This window comes from Zootoca vivipara, chromosome 9 (genome assembly GCF_963506605.1).
Source record: "Zootoca vivipara chromosome 9, rZooViv1.1, whole genome shotgun sequence".
NCBI classification, from domain to species: domain Eukaryota; kingdom Metazoa; phylum Chordata; class Lepidosauria; order Squamata; family Lacertidae; genus Zootoca; species Zootoca vivipara.
In genome coordinates, this window is record NC_083284.1 from 59,483,904 (window position 1) to 59,503,486 (window position 19,583).

The 19,583-nt window shown below is 40.8% G+C and overlaps 1 protein-coding gene across 4 annotated transcripts in view; it reads right to left on the bottom strand.

Moving 5' to 3' along the window:
• The window catches only part of ATP8A1 (ATPase phospholipid transporting 8A1), a 115,858-nt gene that overhangs the window by 25,850 nt on the left and 70,425 nt on the right, over positions 1 to 19,583 (bottom strand). For all 4 annotated transcript variants that reach the window (XM_060278864.1, XM_060278866.1, XM_060278865.1 and 1 more), the window contains 10 exons: positions 18,937 to 19,001; positions 16,940 to 17,112; positions 16,135 to 16,318; positions 15,928 to 16,038; positions 15,574 to 15,648; positions 15,350 to 15,472; positions 12,326 to 12,404; positions 9,905 to 9,966; positions 6,859 to 6,915; positions 6,346 to 6,453 (listed from right to left, as the gene is read on the bottom strand). In XM_060278864.1, coding sequence (XP_060134847.1) covers positions 6,346 to 6,453; positions 6,859 to 6,915; positions 9,905 to 9,966; positions 12,326 to 12,404; positions 15,350 to 15,472; positions 15,574 to 15,648; positions 15,928 to 16,038; positions 16,135 to 16,318; positions 16,940 to 17,112; positions 18,937 to 19,001 — 1,037 coding nt within the window. The remainder of the gene's footprint in view (positions 1 to 6,345; positions 6,454 to 6,858; positions 6,916 to 9,904; positions 9,967 to 12,325; positions 12,405 to 15,349; positions 15,473 to 15,573; positions 15,649 to 15,927; positions 16,039 to 16,134; positions 16,319 to 16,939; positions 17,113 to 18,936; positions 19,002 to 19,583) is intronic.

Consider the following 19,583-nt stretch of genomic DNA (forward strand, 5'->3'; position numbering starts at 1 on the left):
CGGCCCTCCAGACGGTCCACCGGGACCGCCGGGTTCCTGTGCAGCAGCTGCTGCGGTCCTGGTGACCCTTCGCTGTCCGGGGGCTGCACCGGTGGCGCTGGCACGTTGGTCGTCCCTAGGAGCTCCGCGCCAGCGTGCCCGCAGCCATCTTGCCTCGCCGGAAGTCCTCCAGCATGGTCTTTTTAGGCTTTTATTAAGTGCTGATTATTTACAGTGTTCAGAGAGGTTAATATACATCCTTAAGGTGAGGTGTCAGAACCTCCGAATGGCGATTGGCGCGTTTTCTTCCAGCATAGAAGCTTTGGTAGACCCAACCTCTTCCCCCTACGTTTGCGTCGCAATTCGGGAGTTGGGGGGATTGGCCTTCCCCCCGTGCGCCCAACTTCCTGTCCCACCTGGGGCATGGGCTCCGCAACCTTGCCTGAGCCTCGGACACCACTTCCTGACTCTCCGCTGGAGGCAGAGCTCTCCCTACTCTCTCCAGCGCTTGGGGATGGGCTGGAACTTAAGATGGGAGGGACTTCCCTGTATCCCTTGTCCCTCACAATACCGTTCCAAGCATGCACGCTAGGTTTCGATGCTTCTCTACTGAGCAAATTGACTGCAAAAGCAATATCTGGTCTGCTCCATTGTGACAAATACAACAGACTTCCTAGCGCTGACTGAAACACTTCAGGACTCTCAAACGCTACTTTGTCCTTCACTTGTGACTCTTTCACAAAGTTTGTCTCCATGGGTGTTCTGACTCCTTTACAGTCAGACATTCTGAACTTCTCAAGCAAATGTTCAATCTTGCCTTTCTGACTGAGCAAAAAACTTCCATCCTCAGTTCTGTCTATCTGAACACCTAGATAAACTTTCACTGCACCTAGGTTCTTGAGTTTGAACCTCTTGCCTAGCTCTTTTGCAAACTTCTGCACTTGCATCTGGCTCTTAGCTAAGCATATCAGGTCATCTACATAGACCAGTAACAGTTCCTGCTGTTCTCCTTCACCTCTGAGATACAGACAACTGTCAGCTAAACTCTTCTTGAAACCTAGGCTCTCCAAAACAGAATGAAGACATGAATTCCAGTTTTTAGCGGATTGCTTCAGACCGTAGATCGACTTGTGCAGCTTCCACACCTGACCTGGCACTTCACTCTCAAACCCTGGAGGAGGCAACATGTACAGCTCCTCCTGGAGGTCAGAGTTCAAATAAGCAGTGTCCACATCAAAGTGGTTGACCACTAGGCCTCTCTGCGCTGCAGTCGCTAAAAGCATCCTGAAAGATTCCGATCTCGAAGTCGGACTAAAGACATCTGTGTAGTGGATTCCTTTCTTCTGAGTAAAACCTCTAGCCACTAATCTAGCCTTGTACTGAGGCTCTCCAGTCACTGTGGGTTTCAACCTGTAGACCCACCGACAACTGACTGCTTTCTTACCTTCTGGCAGCTGTGTGAGACTATACACACCAAGAGATTGCATGGAGTTCAACTCTTTCTCCATTGCAACTTTCCACTTACTAGCTTCCTCCACTGACAACTGTTGCACCTCTTCAAAGCTTTCAGGCTCACACACTGCTAGGTTCGCCCATACACTGACAGCTGAAAACCTTTCAGGTGGTTTACCTTTCGTGGTGCGTTTTGAACGCCTTGGTCCCACATCCTCCCCCTCTAAATCCGAACTGCTTGTCTCTGACTGTGGCTCTCTTGGACTAGCAACACTGTCAAGAGACTTACTACGCTTTGCAGCCCCCTCTGGGCTTGCTTTGGGTGATGTGGGTGACCTACCACGTTTGCTGTACTTCCCAGGCTTGACCTGGGGAGAAGTCGGTGCGCTTCTGACTACTTGCTTCACTTCCCTAGGAGCTACACCACTTGGACCAGCTGCCTGACCTGGATCTGGTCCTGCAGCACCTGGAACTCCAGCATCAGCTACCTGAGTTTCCTCTTCCTGGTCAAAACCTGAAGACCAGTCAAGAAGAACTTCAGGGTTAGCATGAATGCGTCTCCAACCCTCCTGTTCACAGAACGTAGCACTCCTGCTAATGTGAATGCAGGTTTGGTCCCCCTCTGCTGGCACAAACCTCCAAGCCTTTGAGTTTGGTTCGTAACCACAGAAGATCATTTTCCTGGATCTTGATCCTCCCTTTCTGCGTTTCTGCTTGGGAATTAGAACCCACGCCTCACACCCAAAAATTCTGAAATAGTGCACCTTCGGAACTTTGCCATACAACATGTAGTAGGGTGTGTTTTCCACAACTGAATTAAAAGCGCGGTTCGAACAGTAATTCACAAATTTATAACATTCAGCCCAAAACTTCTGGTGTAGGCCTGCATCAAACAACGTTGCCTCTACCAGTTCAGACAGTGTTCTAAATTTTCTTTCAGCTAAACCATTCTCCTGTGGACTAAAAGGGGCGGTCTTCCTGTGTCTGATTCCCTTGCTGCGGAAGAACCCTTGTAGTTCTGCACTCAAAACCCCCCCTGTCACTCTGGAAACACTGGACAGTGAGGGAGAACTGTAGTTCTACTTCGGCTACCCACTCTTGTATCACTCTGGCAGCCTCCCCCTTCTCTTTCAATGTTATGACCCAAGAGAAATGACTGAAATCATCCAGAAGACACAAAACATATTTTGAACCACCTAAACTTGACGTAGACATAGGCCCAGAAATATCCAAGTGCACCAACTGAAATGGTTTTGTGCTCTTCCTCTCAGACCTAGGATAAGAGCATCTCTTCGTCTTCGCTTTCGCACATGCGCGGCACTGCAGGTGTTTATCGCATGGCTTGAACCTGCAACCTTTGACAAAATCAGGGGCTTTTTTCACATAAGGAAAAGACATGTGACAAAATTTCCTGTGCCAAGCATGAATACAATCCTTATGGATAGCGCCCTCTGTGCCCTTTGGGGTATTAGCGCTTTTAGCCTGAGCATCACCAGTGTTACTTCCACCTGCTTGCCCCCTCCCATCCAGGACAAACAGACCATCAGACCCAACAGTAACACTTACCAGCTCAGCCCCATCTCTGGCAATTTTGCAAACACCATTGGCAAAACTTACTTCAAAGCCCTCACACAATAAGCAAGACACACTTAAGAGACAATTCTTCATGCCTGGTACAACATAAACATCAAGGTTAGTGTCTAAGCATTGCATATAAAAAACACCCTTGCTTTTAATTGCTCCACAAGAACCATCAGCAAGCTGCAGGCTTTTTTCTTCTTCAAGTGGCCTGCAGTTCAGGATCCGTCCTGAAGGCGGCATAAGATGATGGCTGCTTCCACTGTCGACAATAAAAGTGAAACTGTCCTGTCCTTTGTTTCTAACCGTTGCTAAGGCAGCAGAAAGATGTTGACTGACAGGCTTATCTGTATTCTTCCCACGTCCTCTGCCTCGTCGATGCTGGCTGGTCCCACGACCACGTCCGCTGGGTTGCCTGGCACCTGGCTGAGTGACGTTGACTGCTTCCGGAGCTGGGCAAAATCTTGCTACGTGCCCCGGCTGCTGGCACCGAAAGCAAAGCCTTGTTGCGCACGCACTCACAGTGGATTCCTCAGTGCTTTTTCCTGCACCCCCACTGGCTTCTCTGCGCCCACGGCCCCCCTTCTCTGCCGATTCTCTCTGGCGTCGCTGTTCCTCATCCGCCAAACGACCAGAAACGTAAGCTAGCGTAAGCTCATCATCAGGCATGGCCTCAAACGTTAGGCACAAATGCTCATAGACGTTTCCCAGACTAGACAGCAAGATATAAACTTTTTCCTTCTCCTTGAACACAAGCTCATGCCGCTGCAGCCTATGGAATGCATCAATCACATTGGCAATGTGCTCCTTTATGGGTTGTCCTGGTCTCAGTCTCAACTCAAAGAGATGCCTCATAGCATGCAGCTTAGCTCCAGCTGTTTTTCTCTGATGGACCCTTTCCAAACTGTCCCAGGCTTCCTTAGCATTTGCAGCACTCTGCACATAGGGCAGTTGCGTAGTATCACAGCTCATGGCAATGGCACACAGAGCTTTATTGTCTTTCCTGGTTTCTGCCGCAAATCTCTGCACTTCAGCTGCTGAATTATCAGCGGCAGGGGTTGGGGGATTTGACACACAAGTCCACAAATCCTTTCCCAGCAACCACATTCTTGCCCTTTCTCTCCACTCTGCATAGTTGTCGCCATTCAACCTCTGGAACGGCACGACAAACGACTCCTGGAGCTGCTCCGCCATCTTGTCTACCCCCGGGCTCCGTGTCCAGCAATGTACTGTACTCACTCAGAATAGCTGACGTTGCTCCTCCGGGTAGACTGCGGATCCCAGCCTCCAGTCCAGCGACATTCTGCCAGCGAGTGCATCTGTTAATTGCCGACCGCAAAAAACAGGTTTCTCGAGCTAGCTTTTTACTCCGGCTTTCTCCAAGGCTTTTTACAGCTGCAATCACCTTTTATGGCTTTGGTGATTGATTAGGTTCAGGACCTATAACCTGTTACCCATAACCTGTGACGAATATAGGACTCCTTTGAGTTATTTATGACTCAATTAGGAGCCACCAAATGCCGCCCGGCACGCTTTCTCTAGCGTCTCTGCTCCGTAGACCCGGGCTGGGCAGTGAAATATAGCAAAGTTCTTCTTTTTCTTTCTCACGCACAGCGGTAGCTTGTATAGCCGTTGGATAAAAAGCCTCTTAAGAACACACAGAGTCCAAGGTGTTCTAATAACTACTGAAGTTTATTTTACAGAGAAAACAACAAACGACCTGGTGAGCTCGCAGACATTTTGCGACCGTCTCCCAGGCAGAATCGAAAACAACTGATACACAAAGAAACACTTCCAGTACATTCTGTAACATGATATCTTCCTCAGTGGTCAGGTGGACAGTACACAGTTAACCCCTTGGTTACTTGTTACTCCTCACAGATAATTCTACCCAAATGCCATCTGATATGAAGAGCAGCTTATGATTCTTTCAGGAGGGAGGCTATTTGGCAATTAACCCCCACCCCTGCCAAAAAAGGCCAAGTTCGTATGTATTGCTTTAAGAAACACCTATGTGCAAGGAAGATCACAGCATTAAGCCAATAATATATAAAAGTAATGCAGGATTAATTTAATGTCACAAGTGCTGAAGTGAAAATTTAAATAAAGCAATTTCAAAAACCGTTTCAATACTAAAAATCAATTTTAAGGAAAAGTGGATTTACAAGCAACATAAAGAACATAATTTAACTTATAAACAATGTTATAATGGAAAATGTGACTTTTGTCATGTTAGACAACATAGCCAATTCTTAATGCCACCACTCCCAAGCAAACACTGTGAGGTAAAAGTTTTATAGATTGCAATTAATAAACAGTAAGCCCTGAATAAGAAAACAGGAGGCAAAAATGGATCTAGATGTGATTTAAACGACATACTTCTATTTTTAAAGTAATGACTTTTTAAGAGTAGGGTAACAGAGCAAAGAGCTATCGTTCTGTAAGCTACCCTGTATTAAACGTTTCTTGGTGAAACAGCAGAAGTGATAATGTAGGTCTTAGGATGTTAATTCTTACCATTGTAATGCTAACTATGAAAGAAGGAACAAACTGGCGCCTACCATTCAGTCAATCCAGCCTTTGGCTTTACAAATGAAGAACATGAATTGAAGGGGGAAAAAGTTTTTCTGCGTCATATTTAAAAGCCTGTCACATTTTTTTTCTTTTGCAGAGTTAATCCAAAACTAAAAGATTTAAAGCCGACATTCGCATTAAAGACAGAAGGCCTCTTTGTATATTTGGATGAAGAGGGAGAAAAATAAAATCCCACCGAGGTATTTCCTTCCTTTCTGTACAAGAAAGCTCCCTCCTTGATCAGTAGAAGCATTTTTGTCTCAAACTTTTCACATCTCTCTGCACATAGGCAGGTCAGCTGGGAAATGGCAAACTGGTCCATTTTAGACAATGGCGCTAACAGGGGCAGCCTGTTCTGAGGACGGATTCTGTTTTCTTCAGTTTGTGGTTTACAAATTTATACTAATGTATGAGAGCCGTGGTTTATGCCAAGTCTCTTCTGGTTATAACCCTTCCATTTTGGTCTTATGAAACCAAATGGAATCTGATGCAAACTTGGCTCCCAGGGATATATAGCCAACAATTTTAAATGCAAATTACAATTAACTGGTGTTATTGGTCACACACAAAAAAACAAAAGACTTGTCAATGATTTTAGAACTTGTGAAAAGCTGATACCTCAAAGCCAAAATGGCCAAATCTGCTTGTTCTGAAGAGATAATAGGCTGCACGTCATTAATCTCAGAACAATCAATTCTCAAACAAAAATAAAAGTATGGTTTTACATAGAGATTCAGAAATTAGTTAAAAGGCGAACATTACCTCCCCAGACATATCAGGGGCCATAGGAATTAGAGGCCACAAGGAAGAGTAGATTCCGAAAAATACTACCCACAATGCAATGCTTCCCCATATTGCTATGTGGCTGAACTGGAAAAGAAAGAATAAAAATCAAACAGTCAAACGTGCAAAATAGGTCAATAGGAGAAAATATGTTTCATTTATGGTTAGAGCCAGACTAAGGCTGCATTCTATTTACCTGGGAATTAAGCCCCACTGAAATCAATGGGAATTACTTCTGGGTAGGCAGGATTATAGTTCTATCCCATTCCCTCTTTTCCTTGGTTTATTGCTATCAGAATTTGCAGATTAACATGCCTATTTTGTCTATTAATATTGCCAATTTCTATGCAGTTGTTCTTTGAATAAACCCAACCCAGTTAACCTCTCGTCAACCTATATAGGTCAGTACTCTGTTACATAAATTACAGTAAATTTACACGTATCGCTTTATTATATAGTGTAACCTGAGCTATTTTAAAAATAATTTCTTACCAAAGTCCAATATGAAGTCTCTAATCCAGCTTTTAAACACACAGTTATTACTACAAACTAAAGAGAGAGAGAGAAATTAGCTACTTTTCCTTAACCGATATAACAGTGTTTCAACTCCAAGTGAAGTATGACGTTTCAAAATTTGCTTTTGGAATGGCATGCAAAAGGTGAACAGGTTAAATCTGTAATGATACACTGGGTGAGGGATTTGAGACATAATATCCAACTTTCAGATTGGGAAAGGTTATGGAAAAAAGACTTGAAATTCTTGGCATGTTGTAGACTGAAAGAAAATTATATGAAAATGATGTACCGGTGGTATTTGACTCCCAGTGAGTTAGCAAAAATGTATGAAAAGTACAAATAACTGCTGGAAATGTAAGGAAAAAGAAGGCACCTTCTACCATATGCGGTGGACATGTAAGGTAACAAAAGCATCCTGCAAAATGATATACATTTGAATTGAAAAAGATGTTTAAAATAACTTTTGTAAAAAAAAAAAAACCAGAAACTTTTTATTAGGAATTGTAGGTACCAACATTCCAAAGGAGCAGAAAAGACTTTTTATGTATGCGACAACAGCCACACGGATGTTACTAGAGAGGAATGGCAAATTAAGCTGTTGGACTATGCCGAAATGGCAAAACTAACCAGAAAGCTCAGGAACCAAGAAAACCAAAACTTCAACAAAGAATGGGAACAATTTATAATTTATCTAGGAGATCACTGTAAGCAAATGAGAACACTAGAAGGATTCCAATAACACTTGTAATATAGCGAATATGGTGGACAATATGAAAAGATATAAAATACGGATTATGAAATAACATGCAGTTGAGAGGGTATACAACAGGACCCATGGAGGGGAAGGTGGGGAGTCCAGAGATTTGGACAAATCTCTAAATATGGAGAAGTAAATTGGACTGTTATGATTTATATTTGTAAAATCAATAAAATTAGTATAAAAAACAGAAAAACAAATAAGTCATGTTTATAATTGAATAAGATTCCAGATTACAATTTAACATTCAGATTGCTTTACGAAATCCAAAGAGCTGAAGAGTCCTTGGTGTTGGTTTTCTCAAATTGCATCCCCACTCCCATCCTCAATGGCAGTAGTGTAGGAAGGCAGGGGCGGGGGTGGCGAAGTGCACTGGGCGGAATGGAGCTGGAGGGTGGCATGGTTCCTGCAGGGTGACAGAGCCGCTGTCCCTCTTGGATGCCTAGGAATCCCCTGCAGGAGAAGTGGCGGTGGCGGCGAGGGAAGGAAGGAGGGAGGAGCAGAGAGGGGGTGAGAGAAGCTGGATCCAAAGGCAGGGGAGTGAGGCTTATTGTGGTAGGAAGGGGAACAAAACGGATCAGCTGGTTCCTCCTGCAAAGCTCTAAAAGTGGTTGGGGGGAGGGATCGTTGCCTTCCAAGTCACAGCTCCTCTTTCCACACACACACACACACACACACACACACACACACACACACACACACACAAAGTCATTGGGTCCAGTGAAGGTGGAGGCAGGGAAGTCAACTTGCCCTACCGCTGAGGCTGTGATTCTCTCCCCGCGCCACCAGAAAAGCAGGTCGAAGTGCTCCCAAGGTGCGCAAAGCTTCTCTCAATCAACCTTGCCCCTTGCGGAGCCTGGAAGAGGTGGAAGAGAATGAATAGGGAGATAGGGCCGGGGGGTCAGCTGGAGGCAGTGCTGCAGCAGTTGCTCTCCAGCTGGAGGGGGCGCTCCTGAGGGACCTAGCTCCGACGGCGTACACCGCCCCTTTGGCGAGGAGCGTGCGCACCCTGGCACACCTGCAACTGCCCCAGGCGCCACTGGGGGTAGCTACGTCACTGCTCAATGGCACAAAGCAAATGGCTTTTGAAAAGGAGGTGATTCTCACTGTTTGTCCTATGATACGGGGGAAGAAGCCAGCTGTTCAAATAAATGAAGTTTCAAACTCTACTGAGTGTGGTCAAGCATTTGAGCAAAGCCTAAAGTAGCCCTTTTCGATGCCAGCCTTCCATCTATAGCTATCTAACACACAAATACCTGAAAGACAGCCTTCTTCGCTCGCTATAGACCCTCTTGGGTGCTAAGAGTGGCGGTGGGAGAGGAGGTAGTTCCTCTGTCCTCAGAAGCTCAGGATGGTAGCCTGAGAGAGGGCATTCTCTGTGGCACTCTCTAAGTTATGGAACTTCCTGGCCATAGATGTCCATCAGGCACCTTCATTATACAGCTTCTGGAGAATTCTGAAGATGCACCTCTTTACTCTGGCTTTCGATCCTTGAGGTATAGATCTTTAGGACCATCTTATTTCTATGATTGCAGGTTGTTTCAACCTGTTTTTAACGTTGCATTTTAATGCTGGAACCTGCCCCAGGACCTTAGGATGAAGGCCAGCAATAGCTGATAATAATAGCATTATAATAATTATCATGAGATGATAAAATGCCCTTTTATGCTATGAGACAGCATAAATTCAAATGCAAAAGATCCAGGGGATGATTTAATCAAGAACAGGACATTCAAGAATCAACTGTACAGGGAGTGGTAGAAGCTACACAAGCACCTAGGAATCCATTCATCCTCAAGGACCAGAAATTGGAGAAGCTGTTGGATGTCTTAAGAGGTGTGGATGACTCTCCATTTGAAGAGGAATGGGCTGGCAAAGATGTAGCACACTGAACCTGACGGGTTGCTGAAGGGAGGCTACACAGGCTTCTTATGAGAAGTTGTTTTACACCCTGCTCTATATGCTCAGAGTGCACAAATTTAAGTTTTTTGATTTTTTGATTTTATAGTTCATTTTAATTTATTTTTTGTATCTGGTTTTTTTTTGTTAACCTTACTGTACACTACTTAGAGACTGTGCTCATACCTGCTTATACCTTGTTAAATGGTATATCAATTGGTTAAATCAATCCATCATTCAATCAAACAGCCAACCCACAGGCTAAAATAATAATATTAAGATTGGAATAAAGAATCACCCAGTATCAAATTTCTAGCATACTCTTCTGCCTACGACACAAGTTACATTCACATTAGCAATACTTACGGTATATACTGTGTTTCCCAAAAGCAAATAGTCTGAAGTTTTACCACTGGCAAATACAGTATCTGTAAGATAACAACATCAGAAATATTAAAACGGGGGTTATTTATGGAAATGATTCTATAATACCGGTATAAATTTCTGCTTAAATTGCCAAAGAACTGTTCCCTCGGGTTTCTTTCCATGGACAAAACTATTTTAATTTGAGGCAGAATATGGTCAGTTTGTTGTCCCCATCAAAGAGGACCTAAGTACCGGTAACTACTGACCAGTCAGCTTGGTGTCAATACTATGTAACGTCCTAGATCAGATAATTAAACGGTTGGTCTATGAGCACTTAGAAAAGGATGCTGTGATGACTAAGACTTAGCATGGGTTTCTCAAAAACAAGTCATGCCTGATGAATCTCAATTCTTTTTTTGTTTTTACTACAAGCTGAGTAAATAAGGGGAATCCTGTGGACTTAGTGTATCTTGATTTCAGTAAGGCTTTTGTATGATATTCTTGCAGAGAAGCTGGTAAAATGTGGGCTGGATGAGATAACTAAACCCAAACAGTGCTCACTAATGGGTTCCCATCATCCTGGAAAAAGTGGTAGGTCAGATGCCACAAGGTTCTTTCCTGAGTCTGTTGTTGTCCAACATCTTTATAAATGCCTTGGACAATGGAATTGAGGCTATGCTCATCCAATTTGCAGATGACACCAAACTCAGAGGGGCAGCCAATGCCACAGAAGACAGAATCTGGATTCAAGATGACCTTAACGGATTGGAGAACTGGGCTCAAACAACCAAAAACATTTAAGTAGGGACAAATATAAGGTTCTGCACTTAGACAGGAAGAACCAACTGCACCTTGTTTGCCAGTAGCACATGTGAAAAGGTTCTAGGGGTCTTCATAGAATACAAGCTTAACCCAAGTCAGTAGTGTGATGCAGCAATAAAAAAAAATGCTATTCTAGGCTGCATCAATGGAAGTATAGTGTCCAGATAAAAGGAAGTAATAGTACTGCTCTTTTCCGCCTTGGTCAAACCACACTTGGAGTACTGTGTCCAGTTCTGGGTGCCACAATTTAAGAAGGATATTGACAAGTTGGAGGAGGGCGACCAAGATGATCAAGGGTCTGGAAACCGAGCCTTATGAGGAATGGTTTAAGGAGCTGGGAATGTTTAGCCTGAAAAAGAGGAGACTGAGAGGAAATATTACAGCCACCTTCAAATATCTAAAGGGCTATCATGTGGAAAATAGAGCAAGCTTGTTTTCTTCTGCTCCGGAGGCTAGGACCCGAACCAAACTTTCTGACGGTGAGAGCAGTTCAACAGTGGAATGGGCTCCCTCAGAAGGTGGTGGACTCTTTTTCAATGGAGGTTTTTAAGCAGAGGTTGAATGGTTATTTGTCATGTATGATCTAGCTGAGTTTCCGGAATTGCAGGGGGTTGGACTACATTTCCCTTGGGGTATCTTTCAACTCAAGAGTCCTATGATTCTATGAAGTGCCTTGTACAAATGGTAAAGTTCATTGGGCAAAAATGTGTGGGTCACCGAACTTCTCCTGTGTTTGGTGGTAATAATAAAATATGGTTTATCATTATTAGAATAAGTCTTAGGTGGCTGTGCAGATATTGAAAGCTTTCACTTCCATTTTAAACTAACTGCAGATTAGTGTTATGTCCAAACCAGAACAAATGGTGGTTAATCTTAACTATGTTTTACGGGGGGGGGGGGGGACCACCTTCAAACCACAGTGTATGGTTTGTTTCAATAAGTTTAGGATTCAACATTAAACTGTAGCAAAATCTTGCTATCTCCTGGGGAGCATGTGAACCAAGGCTCATTCCTGTAACAATAAACCAGTTTATCATTATTTCCAAAGACATCTTATGGCTAATATCCTAGAGTTATTTTCCTCTGACAGGAGACCATTTCTGCTGGAAGAAGTTAATTCCATTCACTGAAGAAGACAATTGCAATTCTGCCAGAATAATTTCTTTTAATTTACCAACCACTAGTCTGATATAAAGCTGAGGTTTTTGGTTTATAACGTATTGATCTACTTAGTTTATCTCCTTTGGCTTATAAGTAATTCAAACTTGGGAGGATACATACTTGTATTTGGAAACACACTTCCAAATTAACCTCTACAAGTTGAATAAACTCCCAGTTCTCCAGCAACACAGTTTGGAAAAAGACCCTCTATGCAGCTTGGAAGAAGACAGATCCGAAAAGAACTTCTATTGATATGTATTAAATAAGACTAGTATAACATTGTTGCATTATTACCGGTACATAACAATTATACCCCAAATCACATGACACTAGCAATTTAAAAAGATGTTTTAGCTCCCCATTTGCTTTAGTGCAACCCTGGATATTGCCATTTTAAAAACATACAGTATTTTCAAATTCTGTATTTCATTTACTTACCATACTGGATGGCTTTTAGTGGAAACCAAAACAGAATTACTGAGTGGAAGAGGCCATTTAAACAATGAACCCAGAAAACCTAAAGGAAAACAAACATTCCTGAGAACCATTTGAGGTAAAACTAACTGTGTGAACTCTGACCTTCTTTTCATCTTTTAGTTAGATTCAGAAAATGTGTTTTTCAAAAGGCCACCGCTAAGAACTAATATAACTGATGCATTTTCTGCCTCACAGCTCTTCATGGGTGATTTATTTATGTTTATGTTTCTCGAAATATGTTCACTATCTTTCATTTTAATTTTTTTAGTTTTTAAAGAAATGAATGCCTTCTATAGAAAAAACCAAAGCCATCTTTGTTCTACTAACTGATTGTGCACTAAATTAGCATTAAGCATTAAGTGTTTGTGGTTTCATTCTATATCCTAATCAGTGTAACATGAGGACAGATGATAAAACAACAATTTCAAAATATAGAGTGAAAAGAAAAGAGACAGAAAAAAATTAGTTGTTGATACACACACACAACTGTTTTCTTTATTACCGTGTTTCTCATATTATAAGACACGTCTTATATTTATTTTTTCCTCAAAAAAACACACTATGGCTTATTTTCAAGGGATGTCTTATTTTTTTCCTCCTCCTCCTGCCGCGGCCGGCATTGCTGCTGCGCCTATCACTATGTCTTATTTTCGGGGTATGGCTTATATTCCTTGAATGCTTAAAAAATCCTGCTATGGCTTATTTTATGGGTATGTCTTAAAATATGAGAAACAGGGTACACATTTTCCCACAATTGTTTCTTTTTACTATATGCGTGTTAGAAACACCTGCCAAAATGTGGCAAGTCTAGTCAAACGCAGAAACCCAGCATTTTGCACATTATATAAAAACTAAGTAAGAAGAGAGCTTTTGGTATAAATTCTTTCATATAGTAGAAAACCATGTTTTATAATCAGATATACTTTCCCAAAACATAATCTTTATTGTGTTAAACAGAAGGGCATTAATAGTTTTAAGTTGCTCAAACAACAGAAATTGAGTTGCCTGCCTAAAAAAATGTTCCACCATGTCTCCAACTTCTTTGTTACTTTCCCCAAGTAGGTAAGGTTCTATGATCCAATTTACGCCACAATACTTTAGAACATTTGAACTTGTGTTGCTCATTAACCTTTCTCTCTCCTCCTTGCTATGCCATTGCCACAAGTTTTATTTGACAGAAGGCACAGGTGGATGCAAGAAAATTAGGCCTACTTTTCCATTTTCCTGACCGGTACTTATTGTTACATGCTAATCCTTTAACCTCTTTAGTGGCTCCACAAACTCTGACCCTTTTTAACATAACAAACCCACGCAACAATGATTCCAGATCCTCTGCACATCAGGCCTGAATCAACCATTCTGTCTCCACAGGTAGCTTGTAAGCATTTATTCAGAAAACTTACTCAAAATAAACCCAGCAAAATATACAAGCTTTCTAAAACTAACAAAGAATTAAAACCACCACAATGGAGATACTCGCACAACTAAAAAGAATCTTCAAATATTCTGCAAAAACACTGTTTATCATATGAATATGAGACCCTAATCCGAATTTTCTAAAAGTTTATTTAGCTGTCACATTATTTGTTGCACTACTTGGGGCATGTTTAGTCTATATGGTTATTCTCGCATCACAAGTACTAACCAGGCCCGACCCTGCTTAACTTCCGAGATCAGACGGGATCGGGTGCTTTCAGGGTGGTGTGGCTGTAGACGTTATTCTGAATCTATGAGCGATTGACCACTGACCAACAACAAAATCAATGCAAAGAACAAAAACATAATCTATGAATAAAAAACAGAGATTGCCGTTTCTCTTTTTCTTTTATGCTCTGTGCTGATTGTTTAAGTCACTTTGACATACTTTGTAAAAAGCAGTTTTAAAAAACTTTAAAATCTGGAAGTTTAGGCCGCCCGGATACCGCTAGCCCAAAGGTGAAAAGAGGAAGCAGCCCCGACCAAAGAAGATTGGCAAACCAAGTTAATGGACTACACTGAAATGGCTAAATTAACTGGAAAGCTCAGAAACAAAGATGACAAGAAACTGAAAAAAGAATGGGAAATGTACTTACAAAAGTATTGTATACAGGCTAATATATTGGCCGGATTTTAAGAACACATGTAATTTTAGAAATAATGTAAGAAATTAGAGGTAGAAAAAGAATTTGGAGTAGAAATGATATGCAGTTGAAAAAGAAAATCAAGGAACCGGGGGGGGGGGGGGGGAGGGAAGTCACAGGATTCAGATAATCCTGTTTTATGGATTGGATATTGCTTCTATCTAGAGTTTTCTTTCTTTCTTTGTTGTTGTTGTTGTTGTGGTTGTGGTTGTTTGTTTTTTATTTTTGTTGAAAAATTAATAAAAAATATTTAAAATAAAATATGGAAGTTTAAAATTCAAACATTTAAAATCCAAAATACCATAGAATAAATGGGAATAAAACACAAAAAGATTAAAATATGGTATAAAACATTTTAAAGAAAAAATCCAATACCACAAATGACAAATATGAAAACATGTGCCATTTTCATTTTAAATATGGTATTCAATACTGTCCTCCCCACTGACAGACAGAATCCATCCGGCAGCAGAAGAAAGGCATTCAAGGTCTATATCACCCATGCTTGTAATAAAGTTGCAGGCTTACCTGGCCTCTAGGACACTGCATAGTCTAGTGTCATTGTGGCTGCAAACAGCCCTGGCACTAAACTCATGTATGCTACCAGGTCCAGAGTTAAGGTGTGTTTGAGGCTTGCTGGGTCTCTACTATTTATGCAGTCGTTAAGAGGGAGGGAAAATTAGTGCAGTATAGCAATTTGTGAATTGCATTTTTGTGACATTTTATTCAATTATTTTACAGCCTGGTGGTGATGTAAAATAGTTTCATTATTAATCATATAGCTAATCCTTTTTAATCACGCAGAACTGAAACAGGAAGTACATTCATATGATGCTATTCTAAAGATAACGAAACCATTTTCTACCTTAGAGTTGAAATCCAGTGCATTTTGAGAAGTCTTGTATAATTCGGGGTATTTTAGCATATTTTCTTTTCGACAGGATCTCTCAAATATTCCAAGAGTCAGTGGGGGCATGGCTGTAAACATCTAACATGTAAACAAAACACACCATGGGATCAATTTGTTAAGAAATCAGTGTATTTTAACAGGAATTAAAATGTCAGAATAAATAAGGTACAATATCTTACCACATTGTAAAGTCCTATGCACCATCTTTCAAAAAGTATTTGTCCAGAAAATCCATTAACAAATGCAAACCATATCTGAGGAAGAGATTTTTGAAGCTAGTCAGTCTTATTTGGACACATTTGGTGTTAACTTTTAAAATGTATAAAATCTGAGCAAAGTTTCACTTTCAGCAAGAAAAACAGAGGGAAATAACAGAGTTTAGTATTTAATTAGACCATACAATAAAACACAACTGAGGAGTCATTCTACATCCATTTAAACTAAAATTTTAATGTGTAACAAATCACACTTTATATGAAAAAGCACATGAGTTTGGTCAAACTCATGTTAGTAGCATAGGATGCCATAATTACCTCAATAATATAAAGGACAATATTCTTGTAGAAGCAGTATAGGATGCATTTAGCAACTCTGCTATAATTCCAGGCACCATGGACCAATAGCAAGTTCTTCAAGTACTTGAACTATAAATGATAATGGAAATAAATTTAGGTATATGTATACTGCATCTGTCACTTGAAACAACTGTCTTTTAAAATTTCATTTATCAGTGGATTTACCTGAGCTATTGAATAATCTGAAGAATTAGCTGCTTGTAGCCCTTCATTGCCACTAATGCCAACACCAACATGTGCTGTTTGTATCATGCTAACATCATTTGCTCCATCACCAATTGCCAGTGTTACCACTTTTACCTGCTTTTTGACCATTTCTACAACTTCAGATTTCTGAAGAGGTGAAACTCTATAAAAGAAATGTTTTGAGAAATTCCATTTTACCATTTTATTTTTCTAAATGTAAGGCAGCAAAGAAAATCACAATTGTACTGCATGCTTTTTATGCAACTTCTATGATTTCACATTACACTGGAAGCCATTGTTTTTTGTTTTGTTTTTAAGATTCACAAACTGAAAAAGAAATGGGGGAAACTGATTGGAAAATTGAGAAGCCAAGAAAAACCAAAATCAGTAAATTATGGTAGTTGGCAGGCTTTAGGAAAGCCCATCCAGTTATGGTATTGCTAAGAAATTATGATATTGTTGATCATATCACATGCAATACAAAAGAACAAATGTTTCCTATAACTATATTTTTAAGTGTTGGGTTGCCATATTTTGAAGAGCAAGAAGGCCATTAAAAGCAAATAAATGCAATGTGTCCCGAATTTTACCCCGAAAAAGAGGTCATGTCCTGGAAAAAGAGGACACATGGCATTGTAGCAGACTGTTAAAATTATGCCTAAAAAAACCCACTCCAAAAACTACTTAATAACCTAAATTATTCTAAAAATAGAAAACACTTTTTGAGGAGCTATACTTCTCAAAATTGTATGAATGCTTTGTTTTCAAGAAGAAAAAGTTTTACCTGCAACAAATAACAGCTTTACACGACAGAGCCAAATCGAGGAAATATTGCCTTACACCAAATGTCAATGCATACTTCAGTGTTTTACCATCAATAATAAGAGCAAAATCATTTTCTTTCCTCAAAGCATCACCAAGAGTGCTGCAATGATTGCTTAATGTCTCTCTTGTTGCCTATAAAAAAAATCACCACCAAAAATATGAATCACTTCAATTCTGTTGAACAGTTTTATACTTTTGATATACATTTATCAATTAATTATGGAATTATTATATTCTGCCTTGATGTAACTAATACACCAGTAGCTTTTAAAACAGCAAAGATAAATAAAGACCACATCAGTATTGCCACAAAATAGCACCTAGCCAGGGAAAATAAAAATCCCACTGCAAAAGCTAGGAGACCCTCTTGGGGTGATGTTTAGTGGATGACTTTTTTTAACCACGTACACAGGTATACCGCTAACAAGTTCAGTGGGATTACATCAATGTAATCTGTTGCCTTTTATTACAGATTCATTAGCTGGGAGTATTATTACCAGTGCCTACTGACCCAGAAAGCCTGATGACCACTGACCTACAGAAATGTCAGATCTTAGTTGATTCCATGATTTATAATATCTGTAGTTATTTCAATTTCCCCTCTCAGCTGAATGGCATTTACTATTTTAGCCATGAACCGTATGGGTGCAGGCTATCTTAAAATCAGATTCTCAATATTCATTTGTGCTCTTCGTTTTCGGGAAATGATCAAATTATGCCATTTCAGTATAATGGGACCCACAGCAAGGAATTCAATTTTTAAGCACATCCTACTACTAAGAAGAATAATGTTACGGAAATCCACAGAATTCCCAAGTATTAACCATGCCTGGCCTTTCTTCTTCTTTTTTGCATTTTCACATTATTGTACAACAATAACATTTTGCAATTTTTGGAGAGCATTTCAAGTATTCAAAGTATGTCACTTAGAAGATCTTCAACATCTATGTAAGGTAGGCTATTATTATTATCCCTATATTGCAGATGGGGATTGAGGAGATGAAGCTAATAGAATAATAGCTTGCCTAAGGCCACCTATAAAGTTTATTACGGAGGTGAGATTTGAATGGATGCATAGTTCTTACTCTTAGTCAATATACTGTATTAGTACTTCAATTTGTATTACTCATCACTTGCTATTTTTACATATTGTCCTTGTCTTACTCATAGCTGTCAACAGGTAGGTAGCCGTGTTGGTCTGACGCAGTCAAAATAATAATAATAAAAATCCTTCCAGTAGCACCTTAGAGACCAACCAAGTTTGTCATAGGTATGAGCTTTCGTGTGCATGCACACTTCTTCAGATACACTGAAGAATACTGAATCTGAAGAAGTGTATCTGAATAAATGTGCATGCACACGAAAGCTCATACCTATGACAAACTTGGTTGGTCCCTAAGGTGCTACTGGAAGGATTTTTTATTTTTATTTTTCATAGCTGTCAAGTTTACCCTTTTCTCGCGAGGAAGCCTATTCAGCATAAGGGAATTTCCCTTATAAAAGGGAGAACTTGACAGCTATGCTTACTGTTCTTTTTGTATGTCATTTAAGTTCAGTAACTCAGTACCACCCTCTGGTGGCATACAAAGAGTCAGCTACATTTAATCTCAAATTAGGAAGCATCTGAAGTGAGGAGAGACGAGGATGCACCGCTGTCACCGACCCATATTTCTCTCTCTGATAAAACCTAGTAAAATAAACGCGTGACACACTATCATTGCGCTCAGTGTTATCCTGCCCCCTCCAAGCAGAAGAACAAGAACTGGAGCAGCAGCAAGAAAAAGCCGAATTCCTTTATTAGATGCTACCAGGGATATAGGTGTCAGCCACATACATGCTTTCCTGCATGTGGTATAATTATAATAATTTGATCCAAACACATACTGGCGGTTTAAAGGTTTTACAGAGACCCATGGTAGCATGCAGGCATTAGCATGTTTTTTCAATTATACCTACATCGAGAGAGCCTTCATTTATGACAAGTAGCCCCATGTTCTTTCTCAGGAGTTTACATGAGTGCCCTATTAGAAAGAAATACAATATTTTATTAGGAGAAATCAGTGTTGGTGTTTGACTTTTATGCCTGGATATATGGGATTATTTGCCCTCTGACCTATCCCTGCCAGCAGTGCCAGCCACCTGCACTATTGGATCTTCAATGATATTCATGTGTGCGCCCTTGATAAGAATACGGGGAATCTCCACTGCAGGGGAAGGGGAAAAGCATCTGTTTGTGAGGCTCTGGGTGAGGGAGACAGTACACAGCCCAATCTCTCCATCTCTTTCTGTCATGCTGTAATGTGGTGAGTCAGCAGAGGAAGCCATAAGGAGAACAGCTAGATGCTGTGCAGCCGACCAAAAAAGGCACAAAACTGCTATGCTCCTCTTTGAGCTAGAATGAGAGAACGCACCTCTCCAACCCGTGTCACAAATGTGATCCCGTATTCCAGAGAGTATGGGAATTGTGAAAAACGTGTCTCTTTATAAAAGACTTGCCCTGTATTGCAAGTATTGCAGCGTGAGATGAGCATACCTCTGGCCTGGTCACAGTTATGGCCCCAAAGGGCACAGGGCAAATCCCAACTGACCACCCCCACCCCAGG